General features: G+C 43.3%; 1 protein-coding gene across 3 annotated transcripts in view; it reads right to left on the reverse strand.

Annotated features, from left to right (window-relative positions):
- Lrrc28 (leucine rich repeat containing 28) overlaps positions 1-23,940 on the reverse strand; it is a 132,437-nt gene that overhangs the window by 92,252 nt on the left and 16,245 nt on the right. For all 3 annotated transcript variants that reach the window (XR_004945402.1, XM_036191997.1, XM_036191984.1), the window contains exons 3-5: positions 23,378-23,418; positions 14,149-14,186; positions 13,096-13,233 (exon numbers count right to left, since the gene is read on the reverse strand). Coding sequence is in view for 2 of the 3 variants with exons in the window: in XM_036191997.1 (XP_036047890.1) it covers positions 13,096-13,233; positions 14,149-14,186; positions 23,378-23,418 (217 nt within the window). In the remaining variant the exon portion in view is untranslated. The remainder of the gene's footprint in view (positions 1-13,095; positions 13,234-14,148; positions 14,187-23,377; positions 23,419-23,940) is intronic.

The following is a 23,940-nucleotide window of genomic DNA, read 5'->3' on the forward strand; positions in this document are numbered from 1 at the left end:
ACATACAGAAGTCAGAGGACAATGTGTGGACACCATGTGGATCCTGGGACTGAACTCGAGTCATCAAGCTTGGTGGCAAGTACCCGTATCTGCTGAGTCATGTTACCAGGCTTGATATTTGGTTCTTAGATAGCTAAATAGAGAGAGTTGACCTCTGTAAAATACAACTTCAATAATGTCACAGAATCCTATCACTTTACAGTGAAGAAATCTATCTCTGAGTAAGCCATTCTCTGTGTTCAGACCATGAGAAAAATGTCACCAGATTTAGGTCTGTGTTGTCGGCTGTTGTGACATAACACTGGAGAAAGTCAACTTGAAGGAAAAAGATGTATTCAGGTCACGGTGTTAGAAGCTTCACTCCATGGTCATGAGGCTCCGCTATTTCTGTGCCGTGGCCAGCTGAGCATCATGGCAAGGAGCATGTGGTACAACAAAGCTGCTCCCCTTATAGCAGCTGGAAAGGAGAGGGGGTGGGGCTGGGCACAAGATTCACCCTTCAAAGACATGCCCCCAGTAACTCACTTCCTCCAAGTGGGCCAGGTCTCCTCTGGTTTCCACTGCCTCCCAACAGTAACACCACCAGCTGGAAGCCAAATTCTCGGCCCATCAAACTGGGGGTGGAGGGGGACATTCCAAACCCCCCCATAGCATGATGCCAGGCTTTATCTCTCTCCAGATCATATGAAGAGCAGGGATGTCAGCAGACCCAGCCAAGGAGCAGAGGAAACACATTACTAATCCATGATATTTGTCATCAGCATATAAGGACATTCATCTCTGCTGCCTTTCCTCACTGCAGCAGCCAAGAGTCTTGACACCAAGGTTTTGTGGGGTTTGTTTTTACATCTATGAGCAAATGCACAGAGAAGACTGAGCTGGCTGTAAAATCATCTGATGAAAATGGTGATCTGAAGATTAAACAAAGCACTCCAATGCCAACTGTTAGGCATGTGGGGAAGGGTTGCTAACAAGCAATATCAAACTGCATGTCTTTAATTGCTTCTCATTACATCGGCTCCTAGGCAAATTGTAAGGCTTTTCATTCATTAAAATAATCATTAACCATAAAATCACTTACAGAATAGATCATCAGATTTAAATTAAAACCTTTAATAAGGTTAAGACAAAATTTGCAGATGAAATAAAGCAACAATTATGCTTCAAATAACTGAAATATAAAATGCATTTTTTCACATACTGAAAACATTCCTTTAACAGATATATGTATTTTTGCTATATATGCCTCCAGTTCTGTCTTCTTCAAGTGTAAAGTCTGACGGGAAACTCTAATTTCCTAGCTATGTCACCAACAGTACTAGTATACTGATAGCAGGGCAGAAAAATCAACGTAAGCTGTTGTAAGATAACAACATCTAGGTTTTATTCCCAGGCTAGTTATTGATAAAATATCCTGACAAAAGTAACTGAAGGAAGAAAGAGCTTAGCTGGCTTACAGCTGCAAGGTAGAGTGCACTTGTGCAGGGAAGTCAAGGCTTGCAGCTGCCAGTCACAAGCGGACAGTAATGCACGCATGCTCATGCTCTGCTGTCTCTCACACGGGGGTAGAGGCTCCCACCTTAGTTCATGTAATCAGCATAAACCCCGGAGAACTACCTAATCTGGATGAGCCTCATGGACACGGCCTTCCAGGGTCATCTCGACTGGGCCAAATTGACAAAGCCGTCACAACATGAATGGAATCCCTGTGTATGTGCCCAAATGTACTTTATTTCCATGGCTTGGTTAGTAAGTGCAATACATCAAACGCTACTAACACAAGAAAGCTGGGTTTAATACCTACAAGTTCTTAATAATCAAAATGATACAAGTTCTGCCAAACATCAAAAGATTTGATAAGAACTGCTCCACGCTACCTCTATATGCTGAAAGCTGATTTAGACACAAAGAACTCACTCTCCGAGGGCTCGTGGACAGGTTGTACCTAAGGAAAAACATCTCATTATCCTCAAGAAAAACCACCCCAGAAGATTCAGAACACTTCTATATTCATCAGGCAGTTAAAAACAGTGTGGCCGGGCGTTGGTGGCACACGCCTTTAATCCCAGCACTTGGAAGGCAGAGGCAGGCAGATCTTTGTGAGTTCCAGGCCAGCCTGGTCTAAAGGCACAAAGCTACACAGAGAAACCCTGTCTCAAAAAAAAAAAAAAAAAAAAATCTGACTTCTTGGTTTTCAACATTAAAAAATCATTCTAAACCTGGTATAGGCTTCCATCATAGCAGACACAAGTGCTTTTACAGTTTAACTGAGGAAACATTTCATCGAGTCTGGGAGAACTCCTGGTCGTCGGCAGTGCATGACGCACACTAGGAGACAGGTGGCCGCGTCTACAAGCCACCTACACACCAGCTTGCTCCCTGAGGTTGGACTTTTTTTTTCTTTGAGACAGGATTTTGATATGTAGTCCTGGCTGTCCTTAAACTTGTCCTGTAGACCGGGCTGGCCTATAATTCAGAGATCCACCTGCCTCTGCCTCCCGAGTGCTGGGATTCAAGGTGCACACCAAGGCCAACACCAATGCCGCCGCCGCCGCCGCCGCCGCCGCCGCCGCCGCCACCACCACCACCACCACGGGGCAATTGACCTCAGTAGCATCACTGCAGTCCCAACACAGCATCAGGCCCGAGAAACCCTAGGCTGTAACAATTACAGGCACACAGACAGAAGCACTGAGTGGAGAGACTCTGACTATGACACAAGCCGAGCTGAAGCTTCTTCACAGAGGAATGCTCCATGTGCATAAACTCAGTGCCTTGGCCAGCGGCAGGACAGATGGCAGAGGTGTCGTCAAGTCTCAGGCATCAACTTTGCTTCTCTTGCCTTTTTAAATTATTTTAAAAAAATACTGACACAATGAACTTTTGTTGTTGAGACATTTGGCAAGTTTTCTACCATTTCCCTTCACACCTTTCCTAAAAAGGAATTATTTTCTGTATTCCACACTGAGAGGGATAAAACATTTTTTTTTTTCTTGAGAAGAATTTTAATGGCCATTTTTATCCTCTGCTTTCGGCCAAACTGTCAAAGTTTATAAAAGTATATAAATAAAATTTAAAAGCCTTAGTTCCACGTTTTTCTGAGAAAGCTATGTGTTTTGTTTAATCCAGTATACTAAGATAATTTTATATTAACACCTAAATAAAATGTTTGCATAAAGCTACTTATATCTAATTACACTGTAGAGGTATTTGCTACTGAGTACTGGTGTGCCACACACTGTAAGTCTGTAACAGCCACTCAAAGCACAAGGTCCCAGAGTGACCTCAAGACGGACACCGGAAGACAGAGGAAGGCTGCCCGCTGTTGACCCTTCTGCTAGTCTCAAGATGGGCAACTTTTTCTCAGCTCTCTACTGAGATAATAACTAGCTATCCTGATATACCCAATTCTTCTCTCTCCTGTCTGTCAGCCTCCTCTTTGGAAAACATAGTAAAATATTCTGTTCTTTGCAGCCTGAATTCAGATTCCCACTGTCTCTAGTACACAGCAGGGTCGATCTAATGCACATGTCTCATAAAGCAAGAGAAACAGTAAGTCTCCCAAGCCAGCCTGTCGACAGACAGTATTGGCCGCACACCTGTGACCTGGTGCCACTGGAGGAGTGCTTCACGGAGGAACCATTTCTCAGGTGTGTTTCCAACAGCAAAGCGGTGGGAGCCGGGACATCACTGCCTGTGATAATGTACATTAAGGAGTAGAATATGGAGTAAAGAGACTAGATTACTGGGGCACAGCGGACACAATACAGTACCCTGTGTTTTGAGATTTCAATACAGGCTGCTGTTGAGTTGGTTGCTGAGAAGCTGCAAGGAGGGCTCAATGGGATAGCTAATGAAGTCCCCAGGACCCAGTGTTCCTAGGCCACCTAGCAATCTAAGAAACTTAAGCAAGGCAGGGAGATTGCGGTGGAGCCATGTACCCAGGGCCACAAGGACACAGTGGGAGCCACGCCTCTGAGGAACCAGTGCAGCGCCTGGCACAACCTGCCAGCCCGTGCCACAGTTGGTTAGTCTGTCAATAAAAGGCAACACGCAGGGTGGCAGGCAACAGGGAGCCCCAGGGACTAAGCACTGGGTCTTCTGCGGCCTCTGCAAAAGGCCTCCACAGTGACCAGTGAGCAGTGCTCAAAGCTGCTTGGGTGTTAAGAGGTGGCCCTAAAGGCCATCTAAACCAAAGCTCAATGGAGCAATAAGGCTGGCCAACTGGAAAAAAAATACATTTAAGGGGGGAAAAAGTCACATTTGAAGGCTGAGTTTCAGGACCAGTTCACACCAGTAACACTGAAGGCACAGCTGTGTGTACTGGTTACAGGAAGGACACAGCCCTGTGCTTGTACATGCTTTTAGCCACCACAGTACAATCCGTTCATGTTCTTAATTTGAGCTAAAAAGCCCTTCCTTTTTTGGTACGCAAAACAGCTTTTCAAGGATTAAGGCATTAAAAAAAAAAAGTTTGATTTACAAGCCAGATGCAAGCAACATCTTTGCAGGCGCCTGGTCTTTTTTTGTCTTCTGTCACCATGACCGTCTGTCACGGGAGTCCCAGGGACTGATGGTCACAGCACTGTCAAGCATGGTTGCCTGGAGGATTAGCTAGTTTTTCTGTCTTGTCCAATATCACTGGCCTTTGTGGTCTTTACAACAGTAAATCATAAAGTATTTGGCAAGTGTACCTGCACTGATGGAGGCTTTTCAGCAATAAATGCTTTATTTGTAGTTGTGTTCATGTTTCTCTTCATAATATATGATATGACTTTGTATCAAGTTAGAAAAAGCCATCGAGAGGATATTAGTTTAAATTGGTTCAAAAGCAAACAATGTTATATAGTTTTGGTGCAGTGCTCAGAAAAAAGTAACCTATAAATGTTTTTAAAGTGTGACAAATTTAAGAATACACATGATCGAAGATAAGCAAGCATGAGCAACCAAACAACAACATGGGACAGAAATTTTGATGGCAGGCACGGCAGGAAAACTGAAAACAAAACGCATCAAAAGGCAGCTGTTCTGAAGCGGTGAACATGTGGCACTGCACTGTGATCCTTGAAACAAGGGGAAAGAGATGAGGTCCACGGTGGGCCTGGCACATTCTAGGCCATGGAACAAGTGAGCGGAGCACAAATCCCCAGCATGAGAAAGCTGAAAAGGCAGAAAGCAGAGTTCCAGGCAAAGAAAACACCCGGGAAATGCAGAAAAGGGAACCCAAGAAGACAAAACAGCAAAAGGTGGAAGGGCCACGGTCTGAACGCTCACGTCCCTCAAAATTCACGTTGAAAACTCTTCACAGTACCACGGTGCTGCAAAGGGAGGCCTTAGGAAGACTTTGGCTTCTGGGCAGAGGGCCTTGTGAAGGGGATTAGACCTCAGAGACCTCCTGCCTCTTCAACTGTGAGAAGACAGTGAGAAGATGCCCTTCTGCCTGTAAGCTAGGAAACAGCCTTCCCCAGACACCAAATCGGCTGCACCTAAAGCTCAGCCTCCACAGCCCCAGAACCACGAGAGAGAAACATGTTGCTTATAAGCCGTGGCAGTTTTCTCGATAGCACCAGGTAGACTAAAGCAGAGGAGCAGAGCACAGAGTCAAATAGAAGACAATGCATGCCACCCGCCAGCTGTCTAGCTGGACAGAAGGACCCCTCCCTCAGCAGGAGAGAAATCATGCCTGGTACTTGAAACCTAACCAGCTCCACAGAGCTAGTGAGTCATGGACCTCAGGAAAGACTCTATAGTACTACCACTTTGCTAGACCAGCATAATTCCTCACACTGCATTCTAAATCCTAGACCCACAGGTAAGTATTGTTAGCACCTGTCAGCAAAGAAGTCTCTCTTTACAGCAAATGGAGACCATCACAGAAGACCACAACTGGACACAATACAGAGATCAACAGATCATGGGGAGCCCAGCCCCAATGAATACATCTCCATCCCAGCTCCTGTATCTATGGTTAAGGGAACACTGCAGAAGAGGAGGAGGAAATATGGTAAGAACCATAACCAGCAAGTCCGCTGTGAAACAGTTTCTCCTAGAAATGGCTGCATAAACAAGATCTAAACGATGGCAGTATTGATGGATATATTAATGTGGATGCGGAGGCGGGAGGGGTTATGAGGTCTCACCATATACAAAGAACTATAGGCAACAAGTGACTGCTGGGAGAATTAGCCCCTTATTGGTTGTCCAGTGCAGAGTGGTCAACCTTGAAACCACAGGCACATCAACAAAAATGGATTCAACTGGTTGTAGTTATGTATATATGTGCATACACATACATATAGATGTGTGTGTGTGTGTGTGTGTGTGTGTGTGTATACCACTAAAAATCAAAGAAAAAGAGGCTATCAATTTGAAGGGACATGGGGGGAGAAAAGGAAGGAGAATTGTGATATAATTGTATTTCAATTAAAACATTAAAAACAACAAAAACAAAAATTTTAACAACAAAGAACAAAGTTCTATTGATATGCAGAAAAATACCGACCAATCTAACATGTAACACAGATCCACAAAGAGGCAGTGTGATGCATTTGAAGAAATGGTAGAAAATTTTACATGTTGGAAATAAAAAAAAAAAAAAAAAGATAATTATTTTTAAATGTGCACTGAAACATATCACAGATTAACTATGATACCAAAGTTAATGAAAAATACCTTCATGCAGCAATAGTAAAAACCATTCCTGGGAGCGATGACATAAACAAGGGACTTTTTATCACGTGCAATGGAGGGCAGGGGGAATGGAAAGCCACCCTTAAAGAAAGGAATCCAGCCAACTCAAAACTCCATAGTCAGAAAAATCAAGGGTAACTTTTTCACTAAAACAAAAGCAAGCCAACAACCCCCTCCCATGGCTGGTTGTCCCTCCATTGACCGGCCCCACAGGCAAGAGTTAAGGGAGTGTTGCAAGCTAGAGAGAAATGCAAACAGCACACACACGCAGAGAACAGACTGAAGAGCTTGTGTGCATCGCAATATATACAGAAATCAACGCGTCTGCTTTAAGAGCACCGAGGTACATGGAAACATGGTACCATCAGGTTCTTACCTGACATGAGGGCACACTGTCTCCTGAGTAGTAAGCTCAGGGTGCATATTGTGAGCCCTAGAGAAAAACTATCACAGAAAATAAACGCAACACTGAAACATACTCAAGTTATCCAAAAGAAAACAGATAGGACACAGAGAAGAACCACAACCTTTGGTGGCCAGTTATGGGATGGGCAATTTCAAAATACAGACACTGAGATGGCAAGATGGCTCACCAGGTAAAGGTGCTCACTAGGCTGATGGTGCTCACCAGGTAAAGGTGCTCACCAGGTAAAGGTGCTCACTAGGCTGATGGCTCACCGGGTAAAGGTGCTCACCAGCAAGTCTGGTGACATGGATTTGACTCCCAAGACCCACATGTGGAAGAAAAGAACTGACATCTTCAAGTTGTCCTCAGACCACTACACACACACACACACACACACACACACACACACACACACACACGTCAAAAAGGTTTTAAATAAAGTAAAACTTTTAAAATTTGGGCTGGAGAGATGGCTCAGCAGGTGAAGGCATGTACTGTTCTTACAAAAGATCCAAGTTTGATTCCTGTCACACACGTTAGGTGGCTCACAACCACCTGCAATTCTAGCTCCAGGGATCCAACATCCTCTTCTGGGCTTCACTGGCATCTACACTCATGTGCACACAGACGTACACTCCTACTTAACGGTAAAGTAAAGCTAAGAAGGGGCTGGAGAAATGGTTCTGCTGTTATGAGCACTCGCTGTTCTTCAGAGGACCCAGGTTCTAGCCTCAGAACTCACATGGAGGTCACAACCATATGGGACTCCAGTTCTAGGGGATCCAGTGCCTCTTCTGGCTTCTGTGAGCACCGCACACATGTGGTGCACAGACATACATGCATGCACACAAAATTATAAAATAATAAAAAGGGAAGAAAACAAAAGAAAAAATAGAATGATTATCCTCTTATAATAACCAAACCACACTGGATATGCTACATAATGGTAGTTCCTAAAATTCACTGGCAACTGAGGCAGCAATTATCCTAAGCTTACTTCAATAAGTGACAGGCTCATTTTAAAACAAAAGAAATCCCTGGCTACTATTCCCTGACTGAAAGAACGGAAGGAAAAGGAATCTGCCCCAGACAAAAGCTAATGAGAAATCAGTCCAGCTGTGAAAGGATGAAAGGTGCATGTGCGGGCTGGTGCTATCTCATTCTCTCTCTCTCTCTCTCTCTCTCTCTCTCTCTCTCTCTCTCTCTTTCTCTCTGATGTAACTTTCCCAGGGTACGCAGAGGCTTTCAGCTAGGGAAAACTGGAGGATGGAGATAATAAGAAAGCCAAGAGAAACTTCTGGGAGGCAAGAACTCTTCAGCATACAGAGAAGCCAATCCAGGCCCCAGTGGGATGGCAGGAAGCGCTCTCACGGGGCTGGGGCAAGGGGCAGGTCGAAGAAAATTTCTCAGCAATAGGAAAAAGCCAGTCACCAACATGTCAAACAGGAAGCTATCTCCTGCAAACCAAAGGAAAGGTTCTAAATAGCACATAAACACACAAGAAGGTACCTGTCACTCTCAGGCAAGAGAAAAATACAAAATAAAACAACTATTTTTATACTCAATAGCAGTGCTAAAAATAAGCAGTAGAAACACACAGGACCACCCTGGGAGGAGAGGCCAGGGGCTTCCTGACAGTGGAGGAGGAGAACTGGGAGCCACCTAGAAGACTGCTGGGAAGAGTCTTAACAGTTAAATGTACAGCTACCTTAGGAAGCAACAACTTTTTCCCTCTTGAGATATTTTACCCCAAAGAAATAAAAGATATGTCTACAAAAAGCCATGTTCCATCATGTTCTCTTAGCTTTCATTTGAAAACCCTGTATGCTCATCTTTGAAATAAAAACCAACAAAGTCCAGGAATGTGTGACAGTGTGAGTGCCACAAAAAAACATTCTCAAAGCAAGAAGTCACACACAGGGAACATACGTTAGGACAAGAGAATGTAATAAAAATATGTCATAGGGCTGGAGAGATGCCTCAGAGGTTAAGAGCACTGGCTGCTCTTCCACAGGTCCTGAGTTCAACTCCCAGCACCCACGTGGTGGTTCACAACCATCTGTAGTGAGATCTGGTGCCCTCTTCTGGCCTGCAGGGATACATGCAGACAGAACACTGCACATACTAAATAAATGAATCTTTAAAAAATGTGATATGATAACAGAAAGGACTACTTGGAGGTGAGGAAGGAGATAAGCAGAGTGGGAAGTAGAGGGTTGGAGGCAATTAGAACAATATCATGGTATATATGGATGAAAATGTCTCAACCAAAAAAAAAAATTGGAAAAATTATATCACAACAAAAATCTATATGTTTTATATAATTAACATACAGTGACAGGGCCAATGAGATGGATCAGCAGCTAAGAGCAGTTGCTGCAAACTCTGATGGCTGGAGTCTGATCCCTGGAACACATATAAAGGTTTAGGACAAAACCAACTCTAAACAATCACCCCAGCTTCCATACATGCACCGTGGCACATCTCACAAACCCACACATCAGTCTCTCACATAATAATAAAATATTTAAATATATTTCATTCATAAAAACATGCATGTGTATAGTAAAAACAAGTGAAGTGTTTTAATTTACAAAAGAAATACAAAGACCGCACTGCACAGCTTCATTCACACTCCATTCATCCCTAGACTAGCCCTCAGAAGAGGCTTTGGCAATTCCTTCATCCTGTCTTATCTAGTGTTCTCTGCACCCTGTAAAGTATCTGCATTCAAGTGAGACAAAACAGATATCACAGAGAAGAGCAGCAAGCATAATACACAAGGTAAAGAGCTGACAGAACACTCCACACCATCCAGGACATGCTAGCAATGATGCCATGGCTGACTCTGACTTCGACAGAACACTCTACACCATCCAGAACACGCTAGCAATGATGCCATGGCTGACTCTGACTTCAACAGAACGGTCCACACCATCCAGGACACGCTAGCAATGATGCCATGGCTGACTCTGACTTCCTAACCATTAACAGGAGAGTGTGGGGCACAACATGGTACAGAGGTGACAAGATCAGCGTGCTTCAGCTCTGACACCTCAGACAAGCAGCTTGAGCCTTGGAGGTGACAGGAGTGTGGAGCAGTTGGCTGCAGCTCACAGAGGGCCAGCTAGAATTAGCTCAAATAGAAAGCCTGCGTGACTAAGAACAGAGCCAGGGAGAGAAATACTGCAGGACAGGAAGATGCGTCAACCTATTTGGTACTTCATCTTCCCTTTTCTTTTATTCAAATACACCTGTCTAACACCTAGCTCCCAGGAAGATATCACCATAAATAAAAGAAACCGATTTTGACACCCCCCACACCCATTCTTCCCCCATTCTCTCTCTCCCACCAGTCTCTCCAAACTTCCCAGGGAAACACTGCTCTTGCTTCTTCCAGGCACCCACAACTGAGCAGCTGAATGATGAGAAGGCAAAGGCACAATACAGAGAACAGCAGTACTCTGCGATCCAACAGAAGAGGGAAGAGACTCTGTAGAGAGATGAGTATGATCAAGAAGCGCCCTCTAGTTATCATGTAAGTCACAGGCAAGTTTCAGAATCCGATAGAACACTGGGCTTCATGGCAATCTGAACATGCAAAGGCTGTGTGCATGCTTTAAAAGCAGTTCTGAGAGCTCTGACTATCCTTACAGCCAGGCTTTATACGTGTGCTTGCTTGTGTTAATTCTACATTCTGAATATTTTTCATATTGCAATTAGTGGCTATGAAATGCGCGTGCATGTGCACACACACGTACTTGCTAGCACATACCACACACACACCAAACAAGCCACCACAGTAAGATGGAAGCCTTTGAGGGAACACAGCATGAGGTGTGGTATTGTGTTCCCCCAAAATATTGTGTGTTCCCCGAAATAAACATATCTGGGGTCAGAGATCAGACAGCCACTAGAACAGAGCCAGAAATGGTGGCTAGAAAATGGGTCAGAGCAAGCCATAGCAGAAGTTGGGCGGTGGTGGTACATGCCTTTAATCCCAGCACTTGGGAGGCAGAGCTAGCGGGATCTCTGAGTTCAAGGCCACTTTAGAAACAGCTAAGCATGGTGACCCACACCTTTAATCCCAGAAACCCAGCCTTTAATCCCAGGGAGTGGAGGCAGAAAGGGAAAGATTATATAAGGCATGAAGACCAGAAGTTAGTTAAGCATTTGGCTGGTGTAGCATTCAGGCTTTGGAGCAGCACAGTTTAGCTGAGATTCATGTGGAGGAGGACTCAGAAGCTTGCAGTCTGAGGAAACAGGATCACCTGAGGAACTAGCAAGGTGAGATAGCTGTGGCTTGTTCTACTTCTCTGATCTTCCAGCATTCACCCCAATAACTGGCTTCGGGTTTGATTTTATTAATAAGAAACTTTAAGATTCTTACTACAATGAGGAACAGCTACATAACAGCATGGGCTATGTAGAAAGAGCTACCATCACATATAAGCTAATGTCTATTGCCACCAAAGAACAACTCCTGAGACCCTCCCTTTCTTTTCTTCATACCATGTCTCCAAACACAGCCAAACATTTGGGAGCTGTTTAGACTTGGCCCCAACCAATCAACTATTTGAAACAACTTCACAATGAGCTGTGTAAATGTGAGGCGAGGAAGCAGGTGGGCCCTACAGCACTACACAGGATGCCTAGGGAGAAAAGCACCTACTCTTGGCCAGGCATGGTGGCACATGCCTTTCATCTCAGCACTCAGGAGGCAGAGACAGGTGGATCTATGGAGTTCTAGGACATCCAGGGCTACACACTGAAACACAGTCCAAAACAACAACAACAAAAAAACCAACAACAAAACCTCCTCCAGGCTCTCCAAAAGTCACTACTTAAAATGCACAGTTGCTACAGAATAAAATATCACTCCAAACAAGAGCCAAGTGCAGACAACAGAAAAAAGCTAGGAAACTAAAATAAAAAAAATGCATGCCTGAATTCTTGTGGAATGGAAGTGTAGATAAAACAAGTTATATGAAAGCAGTCAGGAAATATACACCTTCAGTGGTTAGTAAGAGGCAGTCAGGTGGTGTCAGAAGAATACCATTAACTTCTGCGAATGCACTGGAAGGAAATGACCACATTCCACCACAAAATGTGATGCACAGGAAAGAAAGAACGGAGCACTCACAGGAAACCAAAGTGCTCCATGTCCTTGCATGTATATAAGCAGGGTTTGCAAACACTGCATTGAATCCATGCATTTCTTTCTCTAGTTTGGTTTGGGGGACAGGGTCTCTTGGACCTCAGGCTGGCCTTGAACCCACCATGTAGTCAAGGCCAACTTTGACCTTCTGATCCTCTTGCATTACTGTACCAAGTTTGTACAGAGCTGGAGATTGAACCCAGGGCTTCAAACATGCTAGGCAAGCACTCTATCAACTGAGCTACATTCCCAACCCCTACTATGCATCTGTTAGTGCCAAATATGAAAGCTTCTATCCCTGTTACCACATTTCTAGGCGGTCTTCAAAAGAGCATCTAATTCCCCAGCTATCTAAAAAGAGACACTTGAAGGCTGGCATCATCACACACAGGTGGCACATTATAAACCCTGAAAATCATGTTCTTTACTGACTTGAAAGTGTTTGCACTGAACACAGCTGGAAGCAGTGAGGCTTGTTAGATGAGGTTATATATTAACCTCTTAATTCTATTTTTATAAAAAACGCCATGAACATCTGAGTTCAGTCCCATACAAGCATCTTGCCTGGCAGTGACAGGAAAGGACACTGATCATAATGCACTCCTGCGGTGGGCCAAAGATAAACACTACCTTCTTATATTTTCACCACAAGAACACTTAGTCATGTTTTACCTACAGTCCTTTGTTTCATCTTGAAATAAAGAGATACGTGCAAATAACATTTATACATCCCACTGCTGGTGAAATAAACAGATACTTGCAAATACATTGATACATCCCACTGCATACAGTGATAAAAGCAGGTTCATGACACATAAGAAACTATGCAGACAGGGATTACCTGGAGGTAGGAATTGTAGTTGGTTGTTAGCTAATCGCAGATGACGTAACGCTCTCAGACGACCAATTTCCGGGCACACAATCTCTAAGGCATTGTCACTAAGATCCAGACACTGGAGTTTGACAAGGGACCCAATGGCTTCCGAGAGAAAAGACAGGGAAGGCAGAATGAGTGTGATGCAAGTGGTCCCAGATAAAATGCTCTAACCTCCACTCTCCCATCTTTGACTGACAAAACAGTGAAAACAAAGTCATGAAAGTGATAACTATTTCCACCTAGAGATAAAATGTGACTTAATAAAAGAACAAATAAAAATGTCAAAACAGTGGGGGAAATGTGTGACTAAATCAATCATTCAAAGATGAACCCAGCTATGAGGGCAAACACCAGCAGCCACGTCCTGGGGAGGGTGGGGCAGGAGGGTAGAGTCTGCGGCCAGCCAGGACATAGGGGCTCTTCTCAGATGAGGTACTAAGAGCAGGGGCCGGGGCCGGGGCTCAGTTGGTAAGTGCTTGTCTTATAAGCAAGGAAACCTGAGCCCAATCCCCAGAACTCACGTTTTAAAATGCTAGACCTAGCAGCACATGCTTGTAAGCCCAGAGCTAGCCATGCAGAGACGGGGGTCCCGGGGCTCACTCACTGGCCAGCCAGGCTAGCCTACCTGGTGAGCTCCAGGCCAGTGAGATTTCCCCCAAAAAGTATAAAATAAAATTTTTAAAAAATTAGTAAGAGGAAGGCATCTGAGGAACAAGTCACACGGTTGTCCCCCCCCAACACACACACACTTTAAAGAACATGATTTTATATGTAACTAACTTCTCAGCTTGTCCCATTTAGTACTTATTTCACTGTTTCCCGACAGCAGTTTATCGGCCATTTATTGTCCTTTTAGACTTACCTATTTAGTCATAATTCTTAACAAATTAAAAAGTCCTTTAGATTAAAATTCCCTAACACACCAACCAAAATGGGTTTAAAGAGATAATTTCATCCACTCATAAAGCAAAACATAAACTACATAGTTTTCAAACTACAAGTTCCATGTGAGCTTACCTTCTGGAACCACAACTATGTTATTTGAGTGAAGGTACCTGTGACAAAATGGGGGGGAGTAGCTGTTATTACTCAGTATTATTTCAGTACAAGCAGTTAATACAAGCTCTGTTTGAAAACTTACCAAATAGAAGGTGAAGCTTCCTTTCATACCGTAACGTCAACCCAAAACACACAGAGATAACAGCTAAGTAACAATACCTTGAGGGTAACAGCTTATGCTAAATCACAAATATTAAATCTATCTTCTGACTCAGTCATTTTAAAATCACTAATATAAAAAATCATGAGGTATTTTTCAGCCTCATTAAAAGATTACTAATTTCTCCAGTCCATTTAAATTATTCAGTTTTCAGAAAACCATCTATTGTGTAAGAAAAATATCAATACCTAGTGAGTAGAAGGGGACACCAGTTTTGGTTTAAAATGTAACTTAGCTAAAGATAGTTCTAACTGGCTTGGCCATCAAGAGCCACTTGTTACACTTACAGGGGACCTGGGTTCGGTTCCCAGCACCCACTTGGTGGCTCATAAATGTCTGTAATTCCAGTTCCAGGGATCAAGCACCCTCTTGTTAACTCCACAGGTACCAGGCACACACATCGACACATACATACTTACAGGGAAAACATTCAAAGATGAAAAAAATAAACCCTTAAAGATATCTCTAGTTGGCATGTGTACTGTAACCCAAGAACAGGGATTAAATGTTCACTAGTAGACACTCAGATGCCAAGGCACAGAGATTTTACTTCTCAGCAAATGGAACTTCTTTAAAAAGACCTGCAAGTCCAGGCAAGTCTGAGTCATCACACTTCCCTACTGAAGTGTCTGGCACACTCTGGTGGAGACTCCAGGTACCACTGGAAACAAGATAGAGCCAAACACCATGACTACCAGAGATCAGACAGTAGGAATAGAAAGAAAACAGGTTTTATTATTGATTTTGAGGTAAGAAAACTAGATTTAAAATACTTTATTTTCAAACCAGTCAAATTTCCAAAAGTATTTTAAAACATAACTTAGAAAACTTCTTTGCACTTTAAAAATCTTTAGTGAATGTCAGTGAATAACAAAAACAGAAAGTAATTTTGTGAAGTTTTTCCTATGCCAAATTTGTAGAGGATGCTAACCTGTGGGTTTTGAAATTAGCTAAGGCCAGACACACTCAGCTGTGAGGCTTTTCCCCCCAAGAAATACTTAAAGGCTTTTCACTAATGGTTCTTAAGGTTTGAAACCAGCTTTTCAAAAACGGTTATGAAGAGAAGCAGCCACGTATTCCGATCAATATCACATGCTCAAACTCCCCAGCAGAACAACAAACCCCACAACCGAGAGAGAGAAGCAAGCACACCTGACCACCATGTGAGCAACAAGCCCCATTCCCTTTCATGTTCCCAACACTATCCACCAACGGATAGAGAGGGGCCTGAGCCTAGAGCTCCCGGCCCTCTTGCCAGTTGGTTGGGCGACAAAGCCGTGTCTCTTGGCAACAGGCCCTTGCTTGATAAGCATGTGACACAATGAACCCAAGGGCATACTCTAGAATAGATTCATTCTTTGCTTTGTGGATAGGAATTGATTACACATTTTAAAGGCAATACTTTGGAAGCATCTTGATTAAGGTTCTCTGTGCCAAAAGACTGTAAATGAATGTGCAGGCACACCCACTGAAGTATGCATATGTGCATTCGTTGGACTGAAAAACCAGATGCCATCACATAAAAATAGAGGCAGAGCTGGGCTTTAAAAACTGTTTCAATAAAACACTTGCCTGGAGTTCTACCTATGAAAATGTCCAAGTCACAATATATACTAAAGTATCCACTATTGTGACTGTAATTTAAGAACACATTTTAATACACTAAATGTGTCTACAGTGAAGAGGCTATATAGCACTACAGTGTTCCTGACCCTTACCGTACACTGGAACCATCAGGCTCTTCAAAAGATCATCCATCAAGCATTAAATACAATACAATCTGAATTCCACAAATAATTCTAGGATACAACCAAATGAGAATCCACCTAGTACAGGCAGTGAGTTCCTCTGTGATAACTGGGTGAGAGGTACTGTGTCTTCATAGTCACGTGACCATGGGGACATTCCCAACACCCTCAGTCTCCTAATTTATAATCACAAAAGAGAGCATGTTGGCATCTCTCTGGGGGTTAGAGGAACTGATGACATGAAGGTGGTAGGGAGGTGCTTATTGGCACATAGCGAGAGGTCAGAGAGGTCAGTGAACATGAACGTGCCTGCCTTTGTGCAGCTGTAAGGCTTTTGTGATCACAGGCTCAGGACCTTCAATTCTATCAGTTCTTTTTAATTTCAGAGTAACTGAAATCTCCATGTTTCAGAGGAACTTGTTTTCATCATGTTTTGCTGAAATGCTGCAGGAAATCAAATTCAATGCCAGTACAAATACCACTGGTGGGTATAGTCACTTTGGCAAATGGCTTGGTCATTATGTCTTGTTTTTTTTTTTTAATAAACTGAAACAAACTTTTACTCAATATGGTAATGTCAGTTTCCTAGTGTTGACAAACGTCCCATGGAGTTCATGATGTTAACCACAGGGGAAACTGGGTGAGGAGTATCCTGGCACACTCTGTGCTATCTTTACAACTGCCCTTAACTATGAATGTGCTCTATGGTGAAAAGTTTTCTTTTTAATTAAAGGAACAGGACTTCCACTTCTAGACATGATGGAGTAACGAGGGCCAGACTGACCTGACTTTGCTGGAAAAAAGCAAAAGACAGATGGGATCTATGAAACAACTATTTTCAGACAGTGACAACAGGTGACTAAGACTATGTCACTAAAAATAGAACTAGCAAGGCAAGTTACATCATCACCTAACTGTCTGTCTATAGGGAAATTCACGACATAGACAGAAAATTCCTAGATTATGGAGCTACTATGAAGCCTCAGTCAACTAGAAGCCAAGGGAAAAGAGTTCAGGAGGCAATGGAACTACCCCTCACTCGACCCCACCCCACCCCAAAAACAGCAGCTCCAAAAACAAAAAGGCTTTCTTGACTCTTTGCTAAATTATAAAATGCACATGCATAAGAGAAACTCTGGGCAAAAGCAGGAGAAAAGCCATCAGCTGAACATCCCACAGAGCTCTCTGGACTCAGAGGCTCACATTCAAGCACACTGCCAAACCCTGCGCTCACCCGGGGCATTCAAAGGAGAGCCTAGACAGCCCAGGCCTTTGCAAAGAGAGCTAACTTATCCTTAGATCTGAGATTACTCCTATTCTAAGAAATTCATACAATAACCAAACAAAAATGTCAGGAAACAGTAACACTCAAAAGACAATAAAATGTAGACTATGGAAAATTTATAAAACGCATCATCCAATGAGAAAAATGACCCCAAACTAGTAAAAAACATAAAAAACAAACCAATTGATACAAATAAACCCACTAACAAATGATTGGCAAACAAGGACATTTAAATAGCCATAATGGTCATATTCAGTCTGTACTGGCTGCTTTTGTGTGTCAAATTGACACACGCTAGTCAGAGAGGAAGGAACTTCAGTTGAGGAAATGCCTCCATGAGATTTCCTCAATTAGTGATCAATATAGGAAGGCCCAGTCCATAGTGGCTGGGGCCATCCCTAAGCTGCTGGTCCTAGTTTCTAAAAGAAAGCAGGCTGAGCAATTCATGAGAAGCAAGCCAATAAGCAGCACCCCTCCATGGTCTCTGCATCAGCTCCTGCTTCCAGGCTCCTGCCCTGTTTGAGTTCCTGTCCTGACTTCCTTTGATGACAAAGGAAGTATAAACTGAATAAACCCTTTCCTCTCCAACTTGTTTTTTGGTCATGGTGTTTTATTGCAGCAACAGAAACCCTAAGGCAAGGTATTTAGATGAAAATTATGAACACCCTAAGAACTATAAAATATAAAGAAAAATGAAATGTTTAGAGTTCAAAGACATCTATATATAAAATGAAAATACATGATATATAAATCCACTGGATGGATTTAATGTAGTAATTGACCTCAAGGGCAGAAAAAAATACAATTAAGGGGCTGGAGAGATGGCTCAGAGGTTAAGAGCACTGACTGCTCTTCCAGAGGTCCTAAATTCAATTCCAGCAACCACATGGTGGCTCACAACCATCTGTAACGAGATCTGGTGCCCTCTTCTGGCCTGCTGTCATACATGCTGTATACATAATAAATAAATAAATCTTTAAAAAAAAATACAATTGATGAAACCTGAAACACCTGCAGAAAGACACTGAAAAAGAACAGCCATGCTGGTTATGGATGTATCTAGTAAACAGCCCAATGAGCATGCCCAAGTCTCACAAGTAGAGGCCAAAGACAGTAGTGGGTTAGAAACACGTGCTGCAACAATGTTAGAGATCATCCAAAGGTGAAGAAAATAAATACTAGAAGCTCAGGATACTCAAAGACGAGGGAAAAGAAAACCATGAGAGTATCAGGATGAAGTCCCTACAAAGTGGTGTAAAAAGCTGGGGGCTGTGAGGGGCAGCTCTTTGGAAGACAGCGTACTCACCTAGCACACAGAGTCCTGGGTGTCATCCCCAGTACCACTGCTACAAAAGGAAACTCTTCAAACTTGATCAGGAGAAAAGTATATCTTACACAAAAAGGAATAATCTAAGAGAACCAGGTGTGTCTTGATAAACTGCAGACAGGGGTAGTGAACACCTCCACAATTCGGAAAGACAGAAAGGCTAACAACTAAGATGCTAATTCCAGAAACACATCACTGAAACACACAGGAGGTGATGGAGACAACAGACACATGACTCTTAGGGAAGGAAAGAGGAGAAAACCACTGAGTCCCAGGCTCCTCCATCTGAGAGCAAAGCACAGTACCCAGAAGCAGAAACTGAGGCACTGGATTTCATCGAGGTGGACAGCTTTTCCTCTGCAAAACTGTGTCCTGGGAGAAGGACCTGTAACAGGCTGGACAAGAAGACCTTAGACTACATCAGTACTATTAAATCTGAGCATAAAAACAGACCATTAAGGCTCAGAAGACAAGTGGGTACATGAAAAGATGTTCAACATTTCCAGCCATTAGAGAAACACAAAAGAAGCCACACTGTGATAAACCAGTCACATCAGGATGGCTGCTGGAATGAGAACCAGGACCACCACCAAACACTAGGATTTGGGAAGGCTCACTGGGTGTGACTGCTCATCTACATCGTCAATTTTACCCAACTAAGAATGACCCTGGAGACTGCAGCACACCTCAGGTGTGCCTGTGAGAGCATCTCCAGTGAGAATTAGCTGAGAACTATATGCTTTGAGTGAGTGGTACCATCTCACCGGCAGAGGTCTGGGAAGAAGCAGCAGTCTGACTAATAGTCTACATCCCCCTGTCTCCGCTTCCTACCTGCAGGTGGGAGAGCTGCCTCTGCTATCTCCAGGTGAGCCAGGTTGCTGCACCTTCCCTGTTCCTCACTGAAATCCCCCAGAAATTGTGAACCCAAACTCTCTTCCCCTAAGTTAGTGGTTCTCAACCTGTGGGTCACAACTCCTTTAGCAAACCTCTATCTCCAAAAATATTTACAATTTGTAACAGTAGCAAAGTTACAGTTATGAAGCAGCAATGAAAATAACTTTATGGTTGGGGGTCCCCACAGCGTGAGGAGCTGTATAAGAGTCGCGGTGCTGGAAGGCTGAGAACAGCCACCCTAAGTTGTTCGTGTCAGGGAACTGTTGCACTCATGCACAGTGACTAACAAGCTGGGTGTGTGGTACATGCCTGCTTCTCAGCACTTGGCAGGTAGAGAGGCAGGAGGGTCAGGAGTTTAGGTCATTCTTGTCTTAGGCCAAGCTGGGCTTTGTGAGTTCCTGCTGGCGGTGAGAGTTCTACCACACCAGGGAAATGTCAGATGGCACAGCTAATCTAGAAAATGATTTGGCAGTTTCTTATTTTAAAAAAACCTAATAATTCTGAGGAAAAGTAATAAAGAACCTCTTTTCCATAAAACCAATGAGAATACCGTAAAAATTTTTCAGAAGCAGCAGACATAAGACTATGGTAACTAGCCCAAGGCCTGCAGTGACAGGGGAGTGAGTACCTATGTAAGAAAACTGCTGTGAAGTATGGTGGCCTGGGAGCTCTGTTTGCAGGTGTGCTAGCCCCATACCCCACTGTCTAGGGCTGCAGAATTAAGGAAAGCCGAGAGTTCACAATCAAACCGAAAAGCAGTAACCTGGGGGAAACTGGGTGAGAAGGCTTTCCAAGCCACATTCCCAAAGAATTACTATTCACTTGGTCTCAGAGCTGCCTGAAGATTTGACAGCAAGCTGTTCTTATTTATATATACACTAGTAAGATAGAAATATAGATCTTATTAGTAAGGTTAAGTCCCAAAGTTCTAGCACAAAAAAAACTCTGTCCCCAGGGCAAAACTGAAACAAATTTTAGGCAACTGTTGAATTCACAGCTTCCTGAGGCAGTAGAAAACAACTATAACAAATAATACACAAACCAGAAAACCTGAAGGAAACACTGGTAGGAGTGTCCAAGAGGGATCTGGCAACCCGGCAGACCACTGGCCCGTGTGGGACACAGACAAGTCCAGAGCTGTGCAAAGGAGCAACTGAAGAACTAAGAAGGCCTTGGGCTCGCCTATCTGTTGAGCTGAAGCCCTACAGAGGCACAAGAACTGAAGGTTAGAGCAGAGTCACGTGGCTGACAATGGAGAGGCCAAGGTGTGTCACAACACTCACAGGAGACTCACAAAGACTGAGGGTTGAAGCATGAGCTGACCACTAACAGCTCCTGGTCAAATCTGCACATGTAGACTTCTGTAAGTCTACAAAAACTGTGATTACTGGTCAGCTTATGAATAGCCAGGGACCACTACCAAGCTTAGCAAATACTTTTTAATGAAGAAGGGGCAAGGTAAAGAAAATGAAAACCAGGAAAACTTGCCAACTTATTCTGAAGTCAATAATACTAGAATACCAAGTACAAACAAAAACTCACAAGACTACAGAGAATACCCCTTTTGAAAACAGCTCCAAAATTCTACTACCTAACCAAACTCAACAACATAGAAAGATAATTATATTCTACTACCAAACAGAAGCCATCCCAGCTTTATAATATTGGTTCAATGTATAAGAATTGATCAGTATAATGTACAATATTCATAGAAAAAAAGACCCACTGAAGTTAAAAAGAAAAAACTCTACAGACAAGAGGTGAAGACAGCTTCCCCAGCGCAGAACACTTCAGAGATGCCTACAGCTCACATATTTAATGGAGAAGGCTGAACAAAGGATACAGTGATACCTTCATGTGCTCATCACTTCTTTTCAACTTCCTGTGTTGATTAAACTAGGGCACCTAATTAAGAAAAATGGATGAGTGAATGAAAAACCATCCACAAACTCCAACCTTGGTGGTAATCCACAGCTCTCCAGCTGAACTTAAGACCTGCTCAGCAAGAGGGAAACCCTAGAGCACTGAGGAGAGTGGGCTTCCTGGTGGAGGTGACAGCCTCCTAGGGTGCTCTCCTGTCGCCCAGAGCACACCCCAGATGCGGGCAGAAGGAGAAGGAAACTGAGGCGGCAGTGCTGAGTGCGCTACATTTTGGTGATGGGTTCCGGGTATTCACTGTACTGTGTTCTCATCTTTTCTGATAGTTTGAAGAGTTTCAGAAAAAAAGAAAAAGGATGGGACAGATGACAGAGACTCAAGGGAAAGATGGATGTGGAGGTTAGCTTTTCCTTCGTCTTCCCAATACTCAGATCAAGTAACACACAGGGAGCAAGGAACAGCAATGGAAAACGGTCCTGCAATGAAGTCGCACAATGAAATAAGTACAGAGAGGCACATGCGATCGAAATGTTTATCTTCCATAGTGGCAAATTAAACACAAATGCACGATTCATTCTGTCTTCGTCACTGCTCTGCTGCTGTGAAGAGACACCACGGCAAGGCAAGTCTTATGAAGGACAGCATTAAATTGGGGGTTCCTTACAGTTTCAGAGGGTTAGCCCATTATCATCATGGCAGAGGCCATGCAGTGGGCAGGCAAGGTGCTGGGGAAGTAGCGGAGAGCTATATCCTGATCAGCAGCCAGAGTGAGAAAGCCTGGGCCTGGCATGATCTTTTGAAATCTCAAAGCCCACCCCTAGTGACATACTTCCTCCAATAGGCCTTCTAATCCTGTCAAATAGTGTCACTCCCTGGTGACTAAGTATTCAAATACATGAGCCTATGAGGCCATTCTTTTTCAAACCACCACACATTAAAAAACAAAAGTGGCCAGGTGGTGGTGGTGGGTATGCCCTTAATTCCAGAACTTGGGAGGCAGAGGCAGGTGGTTCTCTGAGTTCAAGGTCAACCCAGTCTACAAAGAGAGTTCCAGAGCAGCCAGAGAAACCCTGTCCTGAGAAAAAAAGAGAAGCTGGAGTGATGTCTTGGTGATAAAAGTGCTTGCTCTACAAGCATAAGGACCAGACTTTGAATACCACAAAGAAGTCAGAGAGAGCTACATGTGTCTGTAACCCCAGCAACTGGAGGACAAAGACAGAAAGACCCTGAGAGCTTGCTGGCCAATCAGCCAGCAGAGCCCAAAAGACACACTAGGGTTCAGTGAGAGGCTCTGTCTCAAAAGCAAGGTAGAAATTGAGAGGAAAAGACATCAACAGACTTACTCTGGTCTCTGTATGTGCACACATATACATGTACACAGGTACACATGCACAACACAAAAAAATTAAAAATAAGTCACAAAAGCATGGGTATTGGGATGCATCTCAAGGCGTAAGCACTGCCCTACCATGTACACAGAAAGCCCACAGCACCTCTGGAAAACAAAAACAAAACGGGGAATTTTGTAGTATTATGTAGGTAATCTTCAAAAGAACCGAAACTACTAAGACATGGAGGAAGTGGAGAGACTTTCACTGACGTTACTCCCTGCCATCAGAGAGCTTATCTCCAGGCTGACTAGGAGCAACAGGAGAGATTCTCCCAGTTGCACAGACTTCCCAGATGGAGCATCTTTATTGCCTGAGCTGAGCTACCTCAACACATTAAAAGGTTCTAACACACCATGGGGGTTAGTTAGAAAAGCCTCTGGTCTACCCGTAGCAGCAACATGACAACCACACCCAAAAGTACCACATTTCAAACAGCTTAAAATTCCCATTCTTGTTTCTTTGTTTGATTGTTTTATTTTTTAAAAAGTAAATAAACAGACTCACAGTTCCACAAGGTTTGGAAGCTTCTGAGCAAGGTTTTCTGGCTGAAAATTAAAAACTCAGAATTAAATTTTATCTTTGAAAAAAAAAGTATTAACATTTTTAATTACCTTAAACACAACAGACTCTTTTCTTGGGATATAAATTTTAAGAATATGAAAATAATAACTCAGCATTTTAGGATTTATACTTATACCAATCACAAGCCACTTAGTAAATTCAAACAGTTAAAATTAGCATCCCTTAGAGCAGTGGTTCTCAACCTTCCTAATGCTGCGACCCTTTAATACAGTTCTTCACGTTGTAGTGACCCCAACCATAAAATTGTTTTCATGGCTAAATCATAATCATAATTATGCTACTTTTAGGTAGGAATCATAATGTAAACATCTGTGTTTTCAATGGTCTTAGGCAACCACTGTGAAAAGGTTGCAACCTACAGGTTGAGAAACAACCTTAGGGAAATCAGAACCCTCTGCCTCAATGGTCACAAAAGAAAGGCACTGCTCAGGAGACAGACAGAAGGAAGGTGGCCATGGATGAGAGAATCAGGAGCTAGAGAGGCA

This window comes from Onychomys torridus, chromosome 1 (genome assembly GCF_903995425.1).
Source record: "Onychomys torridus chromosome 1, mOncTor1.1, whole genome shotgun sequence".
Taxonomy (NCBI): Eukaryota; Metazoa; Chordata; class Mammalia; order Rodentia; family Cricetidae; genus Onychomys; species Onychomys torridus.